At 41.4% G+C, this 22,863-nt stretch overlaps 1 protein-coding gene across 1 annotated transcript; it reads left to right on the plus strand.

Moving 5' to 3' along the window:
- Window positions 1-326: 326 nt before the first annotated feature.
- On the plus strand, window positions 327-21,392 carry VPS26A (VPS26 retromer complex component A). Its single transcript, XM_014609368.3, has 9 exons — window positions 327-426; window positions 3,155-3,304; window positions 8,217-8,292; window positions 10,388-10,544; window positions 15,087-15,251; window positions 15,915-16,021; window positions 17,184-17,252; window positions 19,444-19,586; window positions 20,985-21,392. The coding sequence occupies exons 1-9, from the start codon at window positions 424-426 to the stop codon at window positions 21,096-21,098; spliced, it is 984 nt and encodes a 327-aa protein (XP_014464854.2). The 5' UTR covers window positions 327-423; the 3' UTR covers window positions 21,099-21,392.
- The last annotated feature ends 1,471 nt before the right edge of the window (window positions 21,393-22,863 follow it).

Below are 22,863 nucleotides of genomic sequence, written 5' to 3' on the forward strand. Positions count from 1 at the left end.
GTCCAAGGAGCTACCGCAGCTGCATGCTCCCTGGCGGGAGCTGGTGCTGGATCAACAGCGTCCACCTCTGCATCTGCTTGCCTTACGAGTGGCTAAACCGAGGGACCCATAGGGCGCACAAGCAACTAGAGATACTAGCCTCACGCTTGTCTGCGTCAGCGCGGCTGAGTCTCCCGGTTGCTAAAAAGGCGGATCCTGGTTCCTCCGTGCGCGCGCGGGCGGGACTCGCTCTACCCCTGCAACCGAGCTGGCAGCGGCGGGCAGCGCCCCCTGGCGGTCCCCCGCCCCGCCCCGCCCCGCCCCGCCCCGAGCGGCGGTCACGTGCGGGGGGCGGGGAGTGACGGGCGCTGGGTCACATGATAGGGGCGCGGGTCGGGGCCGTTGCTGCTCGGGGTGGGAGTCGGACGCGGAGGGGAAGTGACCATGGTGAGCGCGGGCTGGGAGCCCGATCCTCCCCTGCCCCCGGCGACTTGCCCGGCTCGGGGCTGTGGGGCACGCGTGCGCTGCAGGCCTGGGGCGGCCGGACTCGGCGGGGTCCCGCCGGGGCCGCCCACCCCCCCCAACCCAGGCCTCGCTACGGTTGGGGCGGAGCCGAGCTCGGCCGCCTTCCCAGGCAGCGCGGGGCAGGAGCTCGGCCTCTGCTTCACTTCCCGCCGGGCCGGGCCGGGCCGGGCCCGTGGGACGCTGCGCGGCGGGGACGGGCCTGCCTGCCCCGGCCGTAGCCTTCCACGCAAGGGACTTAGCTTCTGGCGTGTGTCGGAGCCCGGCCGGTCCCGGCCGCGGCTCTCGGCGCTTTTCCTCGGGCTGTGACGGGAGCCGCGAGCCCCCTGTCCTGAGACCCGGACACCCCCCCCCCCCCAGCCTGTGCGCTGTGGGGCTGCCCCGCGGAGGAGTGTAGTATGGCCATTTGGGGATGTGGGCTCCGGGTACTTTGCTGCGTTTGGTATGGTTTCTGTGCCGCTGAAGTAACAGCATGCTCTGGTGAGAGACCCACTCTCAACATTTCTTTTAAAAAGAAAAAGGCAACGAGAAAGCCTGCAAGGGGTCTCGGACTCAGCTATGTTAAGAAAATGATGAAAACTTTAATTGCCTGTACAGGCATTTTGGGCACAGATGGAAGTGATACTTTTTGCCCCGTCTGGCCACAGAAAGCAGTTCGTAGCAATGACTAAACACAAGTGCACAGCTGCAGACAGCTTAAAAAATGGCCAATTATGTGAAAATCTGACCCCTTGTTGCATGTGGGGTCAGATGAAGATGTTTCAAAACAGTATGTCTTCTGTAACTTCTGTCTGCGCTGCCTGGTCTCAACTTCTCTCTCAAACTGGCTGGCTTATAGGCTGACTTGTAAACCATTTTGGCATGAGCTGAGGTTATGTTTTTATTCAAAGTTGTATCCTCCTCAGAATGAAATCCTAAACCAAGTTATAAGAGCAATAATTTGAAATCAAATTATTCATAGTCTTTTTTTGAGGTGTTCTGTTACTAACTCTGCTTACATGGTGCGGTGACTAACATGAAATGCTGGGTGATCTTAAGTGATGCAGGCCTTGAATGTAACCTGTGTTTTGCTGCTTTGTTTTAGAGGTAAACATGCATAAAACTTAATAGCTCTTTTAGATTAATGCATGTAAATGCTGAAAAATTGGGGGATCGTTGTGTGCATAGGGTTTAATGTGCCCATGCTCCTGGGGAAGCCAGTGGTATTATAATAGTAACAAAAATCTTGTTTTGTGCTAGATTTAAGCTCCTCTTAGTGCTGCTTTTCAGCTCTGGTCTTTTGACTGTGAACGTGGGTTAGGTATAGCTAACATGGTTTAGGTATAGTTTAGCTTTGCTCTGTTATAGCTCTTTGAAAAGTGAATTGAAGCAGTTTGCCAAAGAGACAGGTGAAGAAGCGACTTTCAGTTCACTTAGTCCTGCGTGCCTCAAAATATCTTAACGCTGAAGTGGTCCTTTGTCCTTTCTCTGGTATCTTGCAGTTTTCTGTGTCTGTTACCCCATGTAATCTCACCAGTGCTAGTGCAGAAACATTCATTTTAGCAATTTCTGCTCTTTGGGGCACTTTTTAAAGTGATTTCATCACACCTTTCCCCCTTAATTGTAGTTGTTTGGGGGTACAGTTACTAAAATGAGGTTATTTATTTTAGGTTTATATTTACTGCCTCTAATTAAATGAAGGTCCACATCTAATGCTGTGATTGGTGATCTGAAACTTTTGTTCTGGAGCAGTTGTGAATCATTTAAAATATTTTCTTCCGTGAACTTGGGGATTAGTGCACAGTACTGGGCCAAACTTTTCCCAATCTTGCTGAGTTTCCTTTAGATTCCCTTTTGAATAGACTACAGCCTACCTGTCTCTGTCCTAGTAAACAACATGTAACGTGACAGTGTGGGCATATGACCTCAAACATGCTGCAGTACTGTGCCATGCACCTTCCATCACTTTGCCACCTAACATAAAGCAGTCTAGTATTTGTGTGTTGCTGCACCTGAGTTAACTAGCAGTGCTTCTGAACTTGAGAGCACTGCTGCCTGACACTAAGTTTACAATGTAGGCATGCGCTGCATGTCTTGCCTCCCTAACTCTAAGGAAGTAAAGCTTGTTTTTCACTCCAGGCTTCCTAAATATAATTTAAGAACTCTTCTTCATTTTGGTGAAAAGATATGTGGTTAGGATTATGAGAGCTGAATTATTTGCAGTTGTTAGTTACATTTGCCATTTGTTGCTGCCATATGCAACGGTGGCATTTCTTTTTAAAGTTCATAACTGGTTCTTACTTTTTGTTGCAAATGTTTGCCTGGACTTCTGTTGCTTATGACTGACCTTTTTAATTATTTGCTAACTGCTGTCTGGGTGGCTATTATGAAATTGTCTCTGAATATATTTAAAAAAAATCCTACCCAAGTGAGTTGGATAATCCTAAAAATTTTGTGTTTTACAGTTGCAGATTGGGGTCTGTCCCTTCAATACTGAGGGGGATTTTGTATTTTACAGTTGCAGATTGGGGTCAGTCCCTCCATCTCTGAAGGGCACATTATGTAATGGGAAAATAACTTTAAGCTGGGAAAAAAGTCTAAGGCCACAACCCCAGTGCCCCTTCCCCTACCTGATCTCTACCCCATGATAATTTACATTTCTTTTTTATTTCAGAGTTTTCTTGGTGGCTTTTTTGGTCCTGTTTGTGAAATTGATGTTATACTTAATGATGCAGAAACACGAAAAACAGCAGAAATCAAAACCGAAGATGGTAAAGTAGAAAAACATTATCTTTTCTATGATGGAGAATCTGTTTCAGGAAAGGTAACTTTTTTTTTGTTGTTGGTTCTAATAATACTTTCATGTGGTATAGAACACAAACATAAATCAGATAGTACACTTCGAGATTAGTTTGTCAGCAGGAGGTAAACTGGTCTGTAAGGCAGCTTGCTTCTGTCGTTGTTACCTTTATGCAGAAGTATTTATTTATTTATTTATTTATTTATTTTAGTTTGCTTGTGACTAATGTAAAATTTTTGCCTTAACCAATAGTGGGAAGACTATATGAACCTTCATTCTCATTAACAACACAAAAATGACATTCCGTAACTTATTGCTTATTTTTCTTTAGCCTGAAGCAAAACCAAATCTAGTCTTGTCAGTTTAACTATTTTTCTTTTAAGAAGCAGGCTTTGTTGTCTGTAGAAACCTAACAGAGAAGGGAAAAACAAAGAAAGCATCATTAGTGACATTCTTTTTTGAGGTGTCATTGGGCAGCTTGTCTTGCATATCTTGAGGTTATAAACTGTGTTTGAGTCTTGAAGGAGTTTCCTGTAGCACATCAGAAGAGCAATCTGCATTCAGCTTAGCTGGCTGCTGGTTCAGATGGAGGATTTTTTTTCTCACCGAGGCAGAAAAGGATGAGGAACTCCAGCTTCCTTCCAGTGAGGAACCATAGGACTCTATCCTTCAGCATCATATTGAGGACTGTCTCAACTTTTTTACTCTGGCCTTTTCTTAACAAAGCTTTCTCTGTGCCTAAATAAACTGTGAAGTTCACTGAAGAAGCTGAGCCATGTGGCACATTCTTAGACTCTTCTAAATGGCTGTTTCACTGTCTCTCTTAGGCCTTACTGCTGTTAGGAAGCCCTCTTATTCTTCAGGTCTGCTTTCCATGCCATGATTTATTTTTTTTTAATCTAAAGTTTATATTCCCCTAGGGTTTTTACAAAGACCTGAAATTTTCTCTCAATGTGTGTCAAGCTCAGAGTTAGCCCGCGTCCTAAAAGGAGAAAAATAAGTAACTATATAGTATTCATAAACCTGCTGACTTTAAGAGAAAAGGGAAGACTGTGTGCCTTGCTCAGCAGTTGCTGCAAAATGCCTGATGAGCTTTGGCTAAAGCAATGGCAACTGGATCAAGAGACTTAAGTTATGTGAGAAGCTGGCAATCTTCTCTCTCTCCTCTTTGCCGTTCACTCTCAAGATTACAGCTTGCATAGTCTTACTGTCCCTGCCCTGAAAAATGTAACTTACCTGCCAAGGTCCAGGAATTTCTGGGGTCATCATTGCCCAATTAGGAAATACTGCATATATTTTTTGATAGCTGGTGTTTCCAAGGAATAGGTTTTTAGTCCCAAGAAGATGAGGTGCCTTAATTTTTACTCATAATGAAGATCACTAGGCTTTTTATTTAAAAACAAAATGCACAACCTCTTGTCTAAAATTTAATTTTCCATAACTTTTGCCTGGGTTTCTCTCAAATTGACAGCCATCACTAGCTCTCTTCCCTGCTGGTGGAAATCTGTTTAGTAGATACAAACAAAGTAAATCTCAGAGCAGCATGTTTCAAGGGTTGATGTGTGTAGGAGGGGAACCTAAACTCAACTGGCCAGGGAAATCAAGTGCAAAGCTTCTGAAACCACAGGATTCGCATCTTAAAAGTGAATATCGGTTTGTTTGTTTGTTTGTTTGTCTGTCTGTTTGTTTGTTTTTCTTAGGGGGTACATGTTTTAATTTTAAACATTTTGTTTAAGTTTTTGACTGCTGTGCCAGATATTGTGAAGGAATCTGCTGCTTCCTGTGGGTAATTCTAGAGCTGATGCTCAGAGTAGAGAGGTTTTGGGTGTGAGAGACTCATTAGCTAGTTACAGACTTGCCCTTGTGGTTCTCCATTTGTTTAAATTGGGTCATTGAGTGCTCAGAGATATCTGTTAGGGCAGTATATTGGTTATATGAAGGTTTAAACTCACTTGCAGAAACAGGAACTTTAAGGTCAATAATCTTGGTCTTGGGGGGCTTAGCAAGGAGTGGGTGTTTTTTTCCGTCATTGCTGGAGTAGTTGAGCTGCCCTGTGTATGGGATGCTTATAACATGGTCCTTCATGGGTTGTTTTGTTGTATAATATGACAAGCTCCTGTCTAAAATGGCAAAGAGATTGTTCTGCAGAATGGGAGGACAGCGATCCTTAGCTTACAGTTTAACTTTTAGCTTATCCCCTTCCATCAAGTGAGCAGGTATTTCAGGTTGTGCTAATGACATTGTATTACTGAATGGTTAAATTTTATAAAGCTATGGCACTGTGTTCTAATCTTGCTGCACAGCTGGGGGTGGGGTGCCTTTTTGAAGCCTTGTAGCATATATGCTTGGAATTTGGGGTAGTTATGATAGGTATAGGGATTGCTTACACCTCTAGCAATTAAAGATTAATTGAATAAGATGGAGCTCAAAGGGGTGCTGCAAGGTGCTAGTTTCTCCATGTGAAATAGGAAAATGGACTACCATTAAGCCCTTGTAGAAGAGATAAGAGGAAATATATTGTTTCTATTATGTGGTTCACCTCCCGGCCCTGCCCATGTTACTGTACTGTAAATTGCCAGCAGTGGGAAAGGCTGATGCAACTGCTGAATCCTCTCTCAAAACTCAGCTTCCTCTCCCTTTACTAGAGGGGTGAGACCCAGCTAGCATTGTAGCTAGCATTGCAGGAGGTCAGGAAAGAGTAAAGGGGTAGCACCTTAAGTGAGCAGATGCTGCATAACATGTATTTACCAGAAGTCTTGAAAGCTGCGGTCCCTCCTTGTCCTTCTCTCCACCCTCACCTCTCTTTCTGGAAAAAGAAACGAAATATAGTATATGGCAGGATAGGAGTTGAGGCACTGTACTTCAGAGCAGGGGTTGTCAACTGGGGTATGTGAGAAGGCCTTGGGCAGACAGGCAGGGATGGACTGCCACCATGCACTATCCTGTGCTGCTGTGCAGGTGCTACCCACCTGGCCAGACACAGGGGGCAGGGGAAGCTTGCACGCAGTGGCATCTGTCCTGTCTGTCTCAGTGGCTGGAGGTACATTGCTTCATGTCTGGTCGCTGGGGGATACAATGATTCAAAAAGGTTGAAAACCCCTGCTTCAGAGCATTAAGGATATGAAACTCTTATAAGTGTGCCCTTAAATCTTTTGTAGGGATTGACAGCTGTTCAGTATTGTCAGTTAAACAGTTGAATTTGGGTTTGAGGGTGGGGTGGTTTGGGATTTGATTTGGGGTTTGTTATTTTTAAGTGAAACGGAACACTACCTTTCAGACTCCCATCAGGACTACTGTGAGTGTGTGTGTGTGTGTGTGTGTGTGTGTGTGCGCGCGCACATTCATGCATGTTTATGGTAATGTGTTTTATTAGGGAAGAACTTTGCGTGAGATGCTGAAGTTGGTTTGGCTCCTCTACTGTGAGGCTCAGATATCTTGGTAGACTTCTTGGTGGTTATTGTAGGTTGGGGTTTTGGGGTTTTTTGTTTGTTTTTTTTTTTTGTTTTTTTTTTTTGAGGGGGTGGGAAGTTGTAAGAGGGAAAGATCCCTCAAGCCCAGCCACTCATGACACCAAGACATACTCAGTGGAATGGGTAGATCTTTTACTTTATGTTTTTAATGAGCATTTAAATGTCAGTTGATTAATTTGTGCTTCATATTGTGTTGGTATCATCAGTCAGTTAAATAGACAGATTTAAAGCATATGGTGGGGAGGAAAAAGCAGTGAAATAGTTGTTGATGCTTATTATATTTAATGATCTCAGGAGCGAAACTACGTTTAAGAAAGCTGAGGAATGTAAATTGCCACTGGAAGGAGCATCAAACACTTGTTCCCAAAACCTTCATGGAATAATTGATGTTTGTGCTGTGTTTTTCTTTCTAGAAAAATGGGGCAGTTGAGGGTGAAGTTAAGACTTGAAATGTTTACCAAAGAAATGAGTCTGGTACAAACATGCTGGGGGGGATGGGAAGGAGGAGGCTGATAGGGAGTAATGGCACAGTGCAGAAGTGGTATCCTATGAGAAATCTAGAAAATTTTGCTGCTCCTCCTGAAAACTAAGGTGGCAACTGCTATTTGCAGTAAGGAGAGAAGAATCTCCAAGATCCTTTCATTAAATCTGGTTATATTGGCATTCCTTAGCATGCACTTCTCTGTGAACCTTCTGCTGCAGACCTCTTGATTTTTTTTTTTTATTTATTTATTATGCTTATATTCTAGACCCATGCCTTTTGAGAGAGCCATATATCAAAATTGGATTGGGTTTAAATGTTTGTAGGACCTCATGTGGTAGTAATGGATGAGCCCATATCTAGCTGTACTTTCATGTTGCCTAATTCAACTTCTCTTCCTAGATGTTCCCAGTAGTAAGAACTCAATTATCATTGTAATAATTTGAGTAGCAATACTGGCTTGAAGAACTGCCAACCTACCTGCTTCAATGCTGTTTAAACTAATGACGTTCTAGAGTTTTAAATACCCATATAATTTGTTTTGAGCAGTTAACAAATATAATCTTTTGGCAGCTAACCTCTTCTAACATTATTTCTTGGTACTCTAGTCTACAGGATTGTACCAAGAAGAGGGAAAAGCTGGCCAGTTGGGTGACAGTTATTTTAAATGGAAACCTTGGCCTGCCAGGAGTAAAGTGCTATGTAAATTTCTGTGTACATTTCTGATGCCATACTGGAGCCTTACTAATTTGAAGACAATATTGCTTTCCTCTAGACATCTTCATATTTTATTTAAATCATGTTCTGTGAGTAGACACTATAAGGCAAGACGAGTTGCATCCTGTAGGGAACAAACTGGTATGGAAAAGGCAGGGGATGGAGACATCCTCATGGGCATGACCAGGTAACTGATAATTGTCAAGGTGGTGTACTGCACTACAGGTAAAGGTTGGAAAACTTGAATAAACCTTTTTGGTCTTTGCAGGTGAACATATGCTTTAAACAGCAAGGGAAGAGGCTAGAACACCAAGGAATTAGAATTGAATTTGTAGGACAAATTGGTGAGTTTTTTACAATGGAGTATAGATGTGTAGATGTGACTTGCAGAGCTTTATAAATTCATGATTGTCAGTTGTATTACTCAGTCATCACAACTGCATCAGGTTAGTAAAACAAGTTCTAAAGGAAGATATGTCCTGGTTATTTTTAATATACTGTTTTTATGCTTGTTAGAAATTGGAATAAAGGGGTTGCTATTCAATTCTTGCCCTTCAAAGCCTATTTTTTAAAAAGATAAGTAAGAAATAAGAGCTCTTTCCAGACTTCTCTGACTGAGAAGAAAGTGTGGCTGGCACTTGATCAAACACTAAGTTCATTATTGCTTTACTGGGACTTTTGCAGTCATCATTTACACCAAGGCTGCCCAACCCAGAGGTGGGTTCAGGCAGTGGAAGCTAAAGAAGGGAGGGGGAGCCTGGAGATTGGCAGCAGTTGCAGGAGTATCATTTGGACTGAGGGCCACATGTTAACTTCTTGGAGCTGCATGTGGCTTGCAGGCCACATTGATGGTTCTGATTTGCACGCTCAAACTTAAGACCTGGAAAACAGGTATGTTTTTATACCACCAGTGGCACTAGTTTGGAGAAAAAGGTCTATGAATTTAATGTATCCTGGTTATTCCTTATATGGCCTCTATTTAAAGCAGTAAAACAAAATGCTAAGCCAGTGGTTCTCAACCATTTTAGATTCAAGGCAGCTCCCTGTAATTCTTGTGAATTGAGTGGCACCCCCTTTTAAAGAAAAAAAACTTATTGCAGTGCTTACCTCTGGGGGGGGGGGGGGGGGGTGGTGGTGGTCAGGGGAATGGCCAAGTGAGGACTGAGCCTGTGCTTTGCTGCTTATGTCCTTGCACCTGGTTTATCTTGTTCCACCTTTCAGAGAATGTCACATTACCCCTGGTCAAGAATTGCTGTGCTAAGCATTTGCCTATCATGTAGGTAAAGAGAACCTTTAGTCTTTGGTTGCTTCTTTAGAAGGCTGCGGGGTATAGGAAACGATGGGTAATATGGCCTACAGTTCAACATTTCTGGAAATACTTTTGTGGCATTTTTAGCTCTCTAATGTATAATTACATACTGCTCCCTAATAAGTGTCCAAAAACCTCTAGAAATGAAGATGATCCTCTAATGTTTCTTGGTAATACAGCATTAGGAAAGCAGATGTCCGTCCTTCCTATCCCCCTCCACCTTCAGATTTAAACACTTGAGTAAAATGCTGTGAAGAATCAGCATCATGTGTTCAGGTTCAGATGATTTTTGGTAAGCAAAAGTATATACAATTTGTCTTTGGAGTTTAATATATTTGTCTTCCTTTATGAATGTCAAAAACCATTCTTTATTGTGTTCCTTGTAGAATACATATCATGAAAAACTAAAAAAAGACTAAATTCTGATTGGTCACTCATAATTAGTCATCATTACTAGTCCCTTTGCAGTGACTAATAAACTAGATTTTTCTGTAAGTAACTAAAATGAAATAGCTGTCAGAATAAGCAAGCAAAATTTATATTTTGCAAAGTCACTTTTATTAGGTTCACTTTGTAATATACAGTGAAAAGTAACTTGTAATGGATTTATCATCTATATCGCTAATATGTTTTAATTTCAGCAAAACCAACTTAAATTTGTGGGATCTCCTTGAAAGGGGGAACATGTTTAGCTTAATGAATTTACTTTAAATTCTCTGGCTAAAAACCTAAATTGAGCATAATAAAATACTTTGATTGCTGTTGATAGATAGTGGGTAATAACTGTTTACATTTCCACTTCCTAGACAACAGCTTTAAGTTTTCTTCTCTTTAAACTTGAAAAAATATATATCGAGAGAGCTATCAGGTTAAATCTAGCAACAAGATGAAATAGGAGGTGCTGTATTCAGTTGTGGTGAAAATGAAGGTCTGCTTGAACTGAAATAAATGGTTAAGAGAATTTATCAGCGATCTACCTTTTAGACTGGTCTTTCTCTTGGTGACTTATGAGATTAGTTGGTAGTCATGGTCCTGTTCTAAATGGGGAGGTTTTTAAAATTTAAGAGGTATTTGCTTGTTTATTTATAAAATATACCTTCCTTTGACTTTTTCTTGCTTCTATACTTTAGAACTCTTCAATGACAAGAGCAATACACATGAATTTGTAAACCTAGTGAAAGAATTGGCCTTACCTGGAGAACTGACACAGAGCAGAAGTTATGACTTTGAGTTTATGCAAGTTGAGAAGCCATATGAATCCTACATTGGTGCCAATGTCAGATTGAGGTATGAATATATTTAAAAATAAATAAATAAAGCTCCTAACAAAACAGCAAATTTTAAACCTGATAGTACAGCTATTAAGATATGAAAGGTCAGTGTGGCCTGCTGTTCTGTTGAAAATTTCAGTGTGCCTTAACTATGGTGCAATCTTGGCTCTCATGAAGTGTCTGTTGGGGAGGTGAGGAATCATTAATGCCAATGATTCTAGTTTGTAGTACTGGTAAATCCTTCTTGGCAAATAACTTGGTGGTGAGGAACTTGTAATCTTCAGGGGTTTCCTAAAAGCTTGGGGTTCTTCTGAATCGGACTTCTTCAAGGTGGGGTATATATAAAATAGTTTCAGTATGTGTTCAGCAAAATGTAGTTGTCAGGTGTCTACATGCTGTTGAATTTTAAAATACTGGCATTGTGTTTAAAAGTAAAATTATTATTTGTACTTGCTGGGGGTGCGGAAAAAGGAGGGATGCTGATCCTGACTCGTAGGAAGGGGTTGGGATTATGTTGTTTTCAGTTAGGCAAACGGAAGTTCATTGACTGGGGAGGGCAGGATCACATGGAGGGTAAACCAAGGATCATTCTTTACCAGATCTTCTTGCAGAAAGCCTTTCTACAGCAGTAGCTTTTTTTTCTGGCTCTGTTTTTCTGTTTTCAATTCCATTCATACAAACTGGTTATCTCTGAAGGGCTGACCCCCTTTTTTTTTTCCTGTTTGGTAAAGACGCCATAGGTCCAATTTTAATAGGAAGTTAGCTTATGAAGATTTTTTTTTCTTTTGCTGAATGCGTTGTTCTGATTTTGTTTTCCGTTCTTATGCTCGTTAAGAAAATAGCACTTACTAGCACACTGCTTGTATTGATCTGAACACCAAAATTAAGACTTGGTGTCCGTGGAGACATTTTATAGAGAAGAATATAAGGAAACCTTTGTTTTATACTGTTCAGAATAATTGTGGATCTAGATTAAAACTTCTAGAAAAAAATTAGTGACGAGCAAGGATATTTTGGGGATTTTTTTTATACACCAGCTGCATAATTGGGAGAAATCGTAGGGCACAAGATATCTTTCCTTGGGTCTGGGAAAGAAGCAGATGCGGTTTGAGCTAAGTATCTGATAGAACCTGTGTAAAATGCCGTATGTCAGTAAAGCAGGGGTTTAGGTTGTAGCCGTGTTGGTCTAAGGACATAGGCAGACAAGGTTCCTTGGGTGAATTTGATATCTTTTATTAGACCAACCCAAATGGTTGGAGAATAGTTATTAAGCGAGCTTTCGGGTTCAAAAACCCTTCGTCAGGCTCATTGTATTTGGCTGACTCAAAGATATGGGCGTTCTTGCTGGGTAAAGGCAGCTTTCAGGTTGGCTGGGTGGGCATTGCAAGTATTCTCACAGCAGATGGAATGGTATCTGGGGACCTAACTGTGTTCCAGCTTTTTTTTGGTGTGTTTGGGATGATTGCTACTTTTGTGGATGGAAGTATGGTGGTCTCTGGGTTTTTGTGTATAGTATAGTTTACTGGGTTCTGTTCTGACCTGTGGATTGTGCTATCTAGAAAATTGCTATTTGTGGGCGTGTCCACATAAGCATTCATGTGCCTGTTGCCCCGGCTCAAACCCCTTTGAGGCAGGGCAGCAGGCACATGCGGGAACAAAAAAATGTTCCCTGTGCTGCAAACTTGCAGCATGGGGAGAAAATTTGACCCCTGGATATCCAGGGGTTTAAAATAAGCGAAGTATAAAAAAGCAGGGCAGGGCATGGTCCATGACCCTGTTGGGGGGCCATAGCCCTGTGGGAAGGCTGCAAAATATGTATTCATGAAACCTGTATTTAGAGTTCACTTTATTATTATGATAAGAGACTTGCTTTAACACTAGATATGTCAATAAAATGTTGTCCAACTGATTGCTATCGCTGTCTCTGTCTCTCTCTTTATAGTGGTCTTTTGTTTTACTTGTGGAGGAACATGGATTTTGGGGTATTTTCCAGAGTGACTTTGGGATTTTTTTTTTTTTGTCAGGGATTTTTCAGTTTTCCAATAGGGAACACCAGAATTCCTGCTAGGGAGGCCAGTGGCAGGACCCTGCCTGCTCAGAGCTGGCACCTTGGAGCCATCCGGCTGTGGCTGACCTCCTGGCCAAATGGGGCCAGGAGGACATGCTTTCACAGTTCAAAGCAGGCCACCACACCCGGAACATCTTCTGGGTGATAGCTGCCTAGATGTCCAGGCAGGGGGCACAAATGGCAGTAGTGCCGCACAGAAGCCCACCCTGCAACTGCAGTCCACTGGCAGCTACTGGCTCTGCAGTCCCCATCCAGGTCTGGCAGGTCACAGCCAGTCAGCAGCCCCCACAGTCAGACTGCAGTGGCTAGAGGGTGCAGGAAACTCTCAGGGCTGCTGCAGCAGTCCAGCTGGCACAAGGGGTAGTGTCCCCAGGTACCATTTGGCTGGGCCCCAGAAGCTCCTGAGAGCTAGTAGCCCTGAGCTACTTGCCAGGGCAGCTTTTTATACTGCTGGGGACAATGGGCTCTAGCTTCCCTGGCTGAAGATACGGGAGGAGCCAGGCAGGGTTATTTTGCCCCAAGTGGCACAGTTTGCTCCACAGCAAAGTGCATGTCCAAGCATGTGCACTGAGGCAAAAAGCCCCAGCTCAAATTTGCACCACTTCTATTTGAGCTGCTGCAAGCACACGTGCTTGCGTGTGTGGATGCGCCCTGTGAGGGTACTCTAGTGAAACTTTGATCAAAGGCTGGTAGCTGAACCTGTGTGGAAGTCAATAAGCAAGTCCAGGTGTTCTGCCCCAGGTCATGAAAATAACATCTATATAACACAGTTGTGGTGTGAGTTATTTCTAAAATTTCTCCTTCCCATTGTTGAAAGTGAAGTTGTAGGTGAGGATGAATTGGCTGATTTTTGTGTAATTGTAGACTCAGCTTCATAGCTGCAAATCTGAGTATAGTTTGTGTTCTTGTAGGTATTTCAGGAAAGCAGTTATGCCTTCCTGGTATGGGGTGGTTGGAGATATCCATGGTTGGTAGTACGGCCTTCTTGAGGAGAGGTGGTTTATGTTCCAGATCTTTTGATGAAGTCTGTCTCGCAGAAAAAAGTGGCTCTGAGTGACAAGCTTTCAGGATTTCTATAGATCCTGATTAGTTTTTTTCAGTAAAGATACTGCAGATGGATATGATGAGTGCCAGGATTTGGAAGCATATAAAATGTTCCTTGGATGGGAGAGTGGGGGAGATGAGCATGAACAAGTTGTTGTTTTTTTTTTTTTCTTTTGTTAGTTTGTTTAGGTCAGTATCATAGGTAAGTATGTCCTGTTTCACTTAATCCCTTTTGGAGTACGTGAGGTGAAGATGATGACTTCTAATTTTTTTATGAGGTTCTCCTATATAGTTGTTGCATATTTGGAGCTGTTTTAGTTTGAGTTACAGATGGTAAGTCCCCTGGGGAGGCTGATCTGTTACTCTGTTACTTGCAAAAGTTTAGGAGGAAGGTGTAGCCTGGTTGCTTTTTGTTTGTATGTTTGGTTGGGGTTTTTTTTGTTCCCCCCTTCAAGCGGTGAATTTTCCACTGCAAATATTAAAATTTTGTTATTTTCCATGTAGTGGTACTGTTGCAGTGATGTAGCTGTGAAAGTCTAGGAAACAGAATCATAGAAAATTTAAGGTTGGAAGGGACCTTAGGAGATAATCTAGTCCAACCCCCTGCTCGCATTGGGACCATCCCCAGCTAGATCATTCCAGCCAGGGTTTTGTCCAGCCAGACCTTAAAAACCTTCAAGGCTGGAGATTCCACCACCTCTCTAGGTAACCTGTTCCAGTGCTTCACCACCCTTCTATTGAGAGAGTTTCTTAATATCCAACCTAAAGTTCCCTTGCTGCAACTTGACACCATTGCTCCTTGTTCTGTCATCTGCCATCATGGAGAACTGTCTGGTTCCATCCTCTTTGGAACCACCCTTCAGGTACTTGAAGTCTGCTATCAAATCCCCCCCCCCCCTCAGTCTTCTCTTCTGCAGACCAAATAAGCCCAGTTCCTCTGCCTTTCCTCAGAAGTCATGTGTCCCAGCCACTGAACCATTTTTGTTGCCCTCTGCCAAACTTGCCCAACTTGTCCACATCCTTTCGGGGGGGGGGGGTGGGGGGGTGTAGTACTTCAGATGTGGCCTTACCAGTGCTGAATAGAGGGGAAATGATCACTTCCCTTGATCTGCTGGCAACACTCCTAATAATGCAGCCCAGTATGCTGTGAGCCTTCTTAGCAACAAGGGCATGCACTGACTCGTGTCCAGTTTACTGATATGACAGACTAGGAAAGAGACTAGGATATCTTTGGGGGGGCTCTAGAAAGCAACATTTGTAGCCTTGCTAAATAGTGTTTGCAATTCTGTAGATTGGGTTTAATAAGAAATGGAGGTATAATTACTAAAAGTAAAATCATCTGCTTATAAACTTATTTTTAATTTGTCAGATGTGGCTACCTTGGTCACTTCAGCCATAAATAATACATTTTGCATAACTTGAGTTTCTACTAACTGTACTTTTTAGGTACTTTCTTAAAGTGACAATAGTAAGAAGACTGTCAGACTTGGTAAAAGAGTATGACCTTATTGTTCACCAACTTGCTACATATCCAGATGTTAACAACTCTATTAAAATGGAAGTAGGCATTGAAGACTGCCTGCATATAGAATTTGAATACAACAAGTCAAAGTAAGTACAGTTTTAAAAAGCACAAGTAGAAATGCTGAAACTGCAGCTGGGATGAGGAAAGTGTAATGTAAATTTAAGTCCATAACATCTGATTATAGTGTCAGTCATGTGTTCTGAGATGGATAAAAATTACTTAAATACAGATGCAAAATGAAGGCAAATAGCAACTACTGCAGAAACGTAATATAGGTGCAGTATTAGGGTGCTAATGTCTGTTCTCTTGCAAACTTGCTGGTAGTTTTGACTTAGCTTCTGAAATTGTACTATCTGCTTAGATGACTGCAGTGCATTCTCAGCTGGAACTACAGTCATGGGAACGTTCTAGCCCAGTGTTTCCCAACCAGTGTGCTGTCATAAATGAACAGGTATGCTGCACAGTTTTGCTGTGGCAATGAGCTACAATAGGTATGAGGGTGGGGAATGCCTTAACAGGTGTGCTGTGGAAAATTTTGTATTAATGTAAGCATGCCTTAGGCTGGAAAAGGTTGGGAAACACTGTTCTAGCCTCATATGGGTAGTTCATAAATTAGCTTAGCAGAAACATCAAAACTTCCTGTTTCAGAAATAAGCTATTTAAGCAGATGCATTATTTTAAGTTTTTAAGCATGTAAAATTGGCATTTGGTGAGCCTTTAACCTAATGTTTTCCTTGTTCTCTCTAAAGGTATCACTTGAAGGATGTGATTGTTGGAAAAATTTATTTCCTCTTAGTCAGGATAAAAATTCAGCACATGGAATTGCAGCTGATTAAAAAAGAAATCACTGGAATTGGTAAGATGAGTAAAAGTAAAGTGAACTGGTAACTTGTAGCATGTTAGTGTCCAGGGGTGGCCATGACATCCCCTGATGGCTCCACAGCCATGCCCCGTTCCACCTCTTAGGGCAGGGGTGGGCAAAACATGGCCTGCAGGCCGCATCCAGTCTGCAAGGCCATTCTATCCGGCCTGCGGGGCCCCTATTAAATTTTCTAATTTTTTTTTATTTATCTGTCTTTGGTTCCTGTAAAAAAAAAAAAAAAAAAAAAAAGATCCAGGGGAAGCCTGGCGGGCTTATGCAACAGCAGGAACACGCATTTGGTGTTCCATGCATGGTAGCTTATCTGCTTTTAAATAGCCCTTCCAGGCTTTTTAAAAAAAAAAAAAACCTAAATCTAAAATATTCTGCAAAATGGGAAAGGTCAAACTTGAGGACAGCTTGGAGTTCAAGTATGTTGGTCAGGTTTCACTCATTTAAAGAGGTAGGGATGCTGCTGCTTTTCACTGACATCCTGTCTTCAAATATCTGCAGTTTAAATAGGTGTTTACAAAAGTGAAAGGAACTGTTTTGTAATGTCAGGATTTTTAAAGGCCTTAATCACTATATATACTCCCACGATGGACTGCACAAATCTGTAATATATAAAGCAAACAACTAGTTTCTGAAACTTAACTGCTTTAATGGTATGAAGATGAAAACAGGGTAAAAGTATTTTGGTGTTTTTTCTGTTTACTCTGCAAATTCTGAAGGCCCTACCCTATCTTGCTAAACTACTGGTGGTAGACTGGACTTTCCTTACAGAGATACTCTCGCTGTTCTTTTGAGGGATTACTCTTCTCTAATTTTCTTACAAAATTGCCTTCAAGTTGGTAAAATTAATTCTTAATTCTAAAGAGGTGGCTGAATTATTGCAAAGCATAACTAGTGTCAGCCTTTAGGGATCAGAAACGCTCTAGGATGCAGTGTGGTGAACTAAGTTAAGGAATGAAATGGTCTTCCTTTCGTCAGAAGACAATGAACAGAATTGTTTCACTTGATTGTGAAATGCTGTTGAGTTGGATTGCCATGTTAGGACTCTTGTTTTGAAGACCTACATTTGGGGGAGGGAGGGAGCTATTAAGTAAATATTCAAATTTAAATTATCAAATGAACACAAGGTACACTTTTATTTAATCAGGACCCAGTACCACAACAGAGACTGAAACCATTGCGAAGTATGAAATCATGGATGGTGCACCTGTTAAAGGTAAATAATTGTTTGGAAATATCTAAACAAATCTAAAATAGTATCTAAAATGCATGTGTATCTAAAGATGAGTTTGCTTTTGTAGGGACAGAGTTGGTTATCATGGAAAACTAAATTTCTAATTAGGTTATAGAAGTGATGTATTGTATAACGTAATATCCAGAACTGGTAGTGGAATAGTTGTGGTGATCTATAGATTGGGGCTTCATTAATTTCCTGGGATCAGAAATTCATTTCTCTTCTAATCCCAGCAAAATCTGTATCTGTGGATGCTTAGATTTTGGGTTCTCATTCAAACTTATCTCTACTACACTCAACTACCTATCTAGGTAGTTAAGAATTTCACCTTCTCTTACCTGACTGTATTGCTTCCATTTTTTAAATTTTGACACTATTTCCATCTCTATTCTTCATTGCTTCCAAAGGGCAGATGACTTTCACTAGGCTTCTAAGCAATTGTCAGGGCATAAGCTTACAACTAAGTGCTCTAAGGTAGGGGTAGCCAACCTGTGGCACAAACAGCCTGTGTCTGAGATGCATGGGAGAATGGGGAGAAAGCAGGGAGAACAGCAACAGATAGTGGAGGGAGCAGAGCAATCCAACAGATTCAGCAGGGGAAGGGGACTGGAGTAGCACTTGGGGAATACCAGGGCTTAATTTGTAGCACTCCTGCCAAAATGGTTAACCCTCTGCTGCTCTAAGGGATAGTAGTTAGCCACTGAACTATAAATATTTGGTTGCCTCTAAACTAGGTGGGAAATATTTCTTTAGGTCTGGTATAAATGGGAAGTTTTATACTAGGCTAGCTAAAGTTGTTTTTTTTTACTCATTGGGTTTTTTAAAGAACCTATTCTAGCTGAATTGGATCAACATTGTTAAACAGGCTACCGTAAGTCTGCTTAAACTCCTGTGCTGGAAACCCTCACCTTGGCTTAAAACTAGTCATAAATGTGTCCCTGCAGGAGTAGTCTTTAGTGCAAATTTGTGTTAACAAGTCCTTGGAAAATTTCTCCTTTCTGGGATATGGCAGCAAGCACCTTGAGAGTTGGAGACCACAAAGACTTGGTGCATCCAATCAGTGAAGCAGATCTGGTGCAATTCTGATTCTTGAAAAAGGATATGCACTACTTTACTTTCAAATTTGCTTCTAGAGAAGATATTGGGGAAGACGGGGTAGGACTAGAGGGAGAGAAGGATCAGGGGTTAAATCTGAGAACTGATGGAAGACAGGAAAGCAGTAGATAAATCAGGAGGGGAGGATTAGATGGCTTTTTTTAGGGAGCCCCTTTCTCAGTGGTAGATTAAGCTGTCCTTTCTGTTACGGATATTTAGAGGCAGAGCTGAAATTTTTGCAACAAACTTACTTCCATGACACACACTCATGTGTTTAAGACAGGGCTAAAGAACACTGACTGATCAGTGATGAATTATGTTGCTGACCCTGAGCTAGCAGCAGCAGTTTTTCAAATAGTTTTATAAGACTCAGACTTTCTGTCTGTGCCTTTTGATAGATACCATTGGCTAAAGAGCTCTTAAACTACTACTCGACCTATAGCAGTAGTTCTTCTTGCAGATGACCTCTGCCTTTAGAATCTATAGAGTGTGTTTGGGTAATTCATAGATTCATAGATGTTAGGGTCAGAAGGGACCTCAATAGATCATCGAGTCCGACCCCCTGCATAGGCAGGAAAGAGTGCTGGGTCTAGATGACCCCAGCTAGATGCATATCCAACCTGTAGTTTAAGGTGTGTGAAGAAAACATTTTGCTAGATGATTTTATATATTTTTTTTCCCCCCCAAAAATGCTTGTGGTAGGTTCCCATCAGCATGTTTGCCAAATATGGGCTGCATATTTTATAGTTATGCTTAGTGTTAGCTGCGTTCAATCAATTTCATAGTTGATAAGCACAAGCTGCTTTTGGAAGCAGTTTAATGATAAGCAATACACTTAATGAAGTTTCCTTGTATATGAATGTAAGATAAGAGATTGATAACGGGGAAAAAACTAACTGATGTTGTATTTGGTATTTTGGTAGCATACCATATTTGCTCAAACAAACAAGGGGCTGAATAAGACTGATGTAGCAAGGTTCCCCACAACTGAGTCGTATAGTCTGTGAACTATAGTCACATAATTAGTTTCATTTTGGAGGAACTTAACTTCCTTTGTTTTCCCTCCCTCTCTCTCAAGGTGAATCAATTCCTATAAGACTCTTCTTGGCAGGCTGTGACCCAACTCCTACAATGAGGGATGTGAACAAAAAATTTTCTGTGAGATACTTCTTGAATTTAGTGCTTGTAGATGAAGAAGACAGACGATACTTCAAACAACAGGTACAGTGCTGTGCAAACTAGAGCTTTGTTGCATAGTCATTTTTAGAACCGTGTGGACAAATTTAAATGTTCCTACTTGGAAGTGTAAACAAGTTGTCTTCATGCTTTGAATGGAAAAAGCATGTCTCTTATTTCTGGCTTTCAGCATACCTAACACTGTGTACAAAACACTTTAGAAGAGGTATTATAAGTAGGGACCTGCCTAAATCATGGCAGAAGTTCATGGTGCAACAGCACTTCTAACTTTGCATTTGGCTGTACCTCCCCTCCCTGCCAGTGAGTGGCTGAGAGGCAAAAACTGTGACATGAATTGCTTTTTGGCCCCCCAGTGGATGGGGGGGGTGGAGGCGGGGCACGCAGTGAAAATTGCAATATAAAGGCACTGCTGTGTTGCAAACTTCCACCAGAACTTGGGTAGGTCCCTAGTCATAAGGGGTAATGGATGTTACTTAAGTGGAGAATGGTTTTGGTTCTGTAAAATACAGCAGATACCCTTTTTAGACTTAATAAAACAACAACAAAAAACAAAAATCCAAAAAACTAAACATTCAGAAAAGACCATGAACATAAAAATTGCCTTCTGTGACTAAGGCAAGAATTTCTTAGGGTGATATCTTTCATTGGACTAACTATATAGTCAGGAGATAGCCAGACAAGCTTTCAAATGCAAAACTAACTCTATCCTAGTTATATAGTTGGTTGGATGAAAGAAATCCTTATCTCTTGAATAATTCCTGGATCATTACAACTACAGCGTCATTCTTACATTACCACTTCTATGACTAAGGGATTTGTTGGTGCTTTTAGAAAAAATAACTTTGTATTTAATTAATGCTGAGTGAAGAAACACGGGCTGAGAGTGGTTCTAAGCATAAAATGACAAATATGAAGCTGTGAGGAATATATTGAGGGAGTGAAGATGGGCCCTTTTGTGTGATTTCAAGAGGGAAGTAAAGTAGAGAAACAGCATTTAAATCATGTAGACAAGGCCATAGGAAGTTTGAAGTTAAGCAGGAAGTAGGGAAACCAAAAGGGTTAGAAGGAAATAATGAAGTCCAGATTTTGGGAGGGAGGATACAGATGCTCTACTTTTTTATTTGCTTAATGATGCAGACAGGGAAAGTGGGGGAGTGGAGGAGCCAGGGTTAGGGGATGACACTAATCAGGAGAAGTTGCAAAATATATGAACAGTCTTGAATGTTCTTAAACTATTTTGCCTTTGTGAGAGTCTCTACCTGAATTCCATAGAAAAAACAGCATGCTGTATAGTTGAGGTGAAGATGGAAAGTAATTTGGAAACACTGCATCAGTAGAGGCTTATGATTTTTGAATTGTGATCAGGGAGTAATACTTGAAACAAATATGGATATTAAATGAGTTTTTGCTTCCCTAAAATAGGAAATAATTCTGTGGAGAAAAGCACCTGAGAAACTGAGGAAACAACGAACTAACTTTCACCAGAGATTTGAATCTCCAGAATCGCAAGCATCTGCTGAGCAACCTGAAATGTGAACTGGTGTAAGGTGAAAAACATTTGTGACACTTCAGCGGGTTAAAGATGGTGGCAGCCTGTAGGAAAAGAAGGCCAAAATTCCCATTACAACTGTCTTCCTTCATCTTACAGTGCTGCATTTACCATATTACTAAAGCATTCTTCAGTTAAACTTTCAAGTATGTATATACCTTCAAAATAAAAGTGCTTTCTCAAACACTGGAACTTTCTTAAGCTACTATTTTATACTGCACATTTTATTATTTGATAATGTTATGCACTTGAATATGCATAAAGCTTAAGCTAGTAACTTCCATGCATGTAGACTGGTGTATTTAATTTTTGCTTGTCACTTTATGAGGTGTTGACTAAAGTGTTGTCGTTGTGTCCCGTCGTCGTCCCCCCCCCCCCCCCCCCCCCCCGGTCACTTACTGCACGCATACTTCCAGTGTTGCTCATCTGTCTCACAACTAACAGATAAGTACACCTAGTTTCAGTTACACTAAAGTCAGGGTTTATGATGGACCTTTTTTGTTCAAAAAATATTTAAAGTGGTCTAGATTATATACATACTACAAACATAATCTGTGGAGGCTTCTGAGATCATGCCACAGTTCTTGGGGGCTTTGAATCTCATATCTTTAACAGGAATATTAATATACACTGTTCCCAAGAGGAGCTTTTCAGGTGTTTGATTTCATTCTAGCACAATTTTCTTAAAATTGCCATGCTAGCAACTGTCTGCTCACAGATTCAGTGGTCAATGCTAATTGGTTAATGACAGGGTTGTTCTTTGTCTCCCTGTTGCTCTTTCACTCAGAGATTATAGATGGATGGAAGTGTTTTAAACATCCCTGTCACTTTAATCATTGAAACTGAAAAAGAGTGGCTGCTTCCACATAGTGGAAAACTTTCTAGCTCTGAAAACAAACACAACCTGTCTACTCCCTCCTGTTCCAAGTAGAAAGACATCTTACAGTAGGTACATGAGTAGTGCTAGGTACACCCAGAACCACTGTTGTGTGCATGCCTGAAATTGAGAGCCTGATGGCAGTGGTGGGTATGCACCAAAAAATGGCTTTCTGGTATCTTTTGGTATTTGGTACATCTGGAACAGCAGCAAGTGGCAGGGCATGTTTTCATGGCAGTGCTGCTTAGCCCCACTTTTTTCTTGGTGTCAGCATGCTCAGTGTAGTGATCTCAAAGCTATAAAAAGTTATGTACAGAGCTTACCCGGTTCTTGGATGTGTACATCAAGCCTCACTTTCACTGTACTCCCTTGCTGTTCTGAGGGAGGAAGAAAAAAACAGGCTTTCAAACAACATTTTCATTTTAGTCCTTTTAGGTCTATTATGGGTGGGGGGGGGGATGAGGTGTTTTCATGGAAAACTTGTTTTTGGTTCCTTTTTGTTTTTAGTTGAGCTCCAAAAAGTTAACTTGTCTAGCAAAACAGATAACTCCGAATCTTTTTTTTGGTGCATTTGAGTCTGAACAAACTGCTTGAACAAAATAGCCTCAATCTGTTCACAATTGAGCATGTAGTCTGTTATCAGACATGTGACTAGGGCACAAAATGAAGCCTGCTCTGTGGAAGACTGCGCTTGTAGTTCACTTAGCCTATAAACCAAGACTCTTTCTAAACTTCAGTGCAAGTGTCATTGGTAACCTTACTTTATGAGTAAGCAAAGTAATTGAATTACATTTCTGTAAGAACTGTTTTCCTACTTGGCACTTTGATAAAGCAGACAGAAGATTCTCTCTACTTTGTGCAAGGGTATTTCTCTT

The sequence above is a fragment of the Alligator mississippiensis genome, chromosome 6, assembly GCF_030867095.1.
Source record: "Alligator mississippiensis isolate rAllMis1 chromosome 6, rAllMis1, whole genome shotgun sequence".
Lineage (NCBI taxonomy): Eukaryota > Metazoa > Chordata > Crocodylia > Alligatoridae > Alligator > Alligator mississippiensis.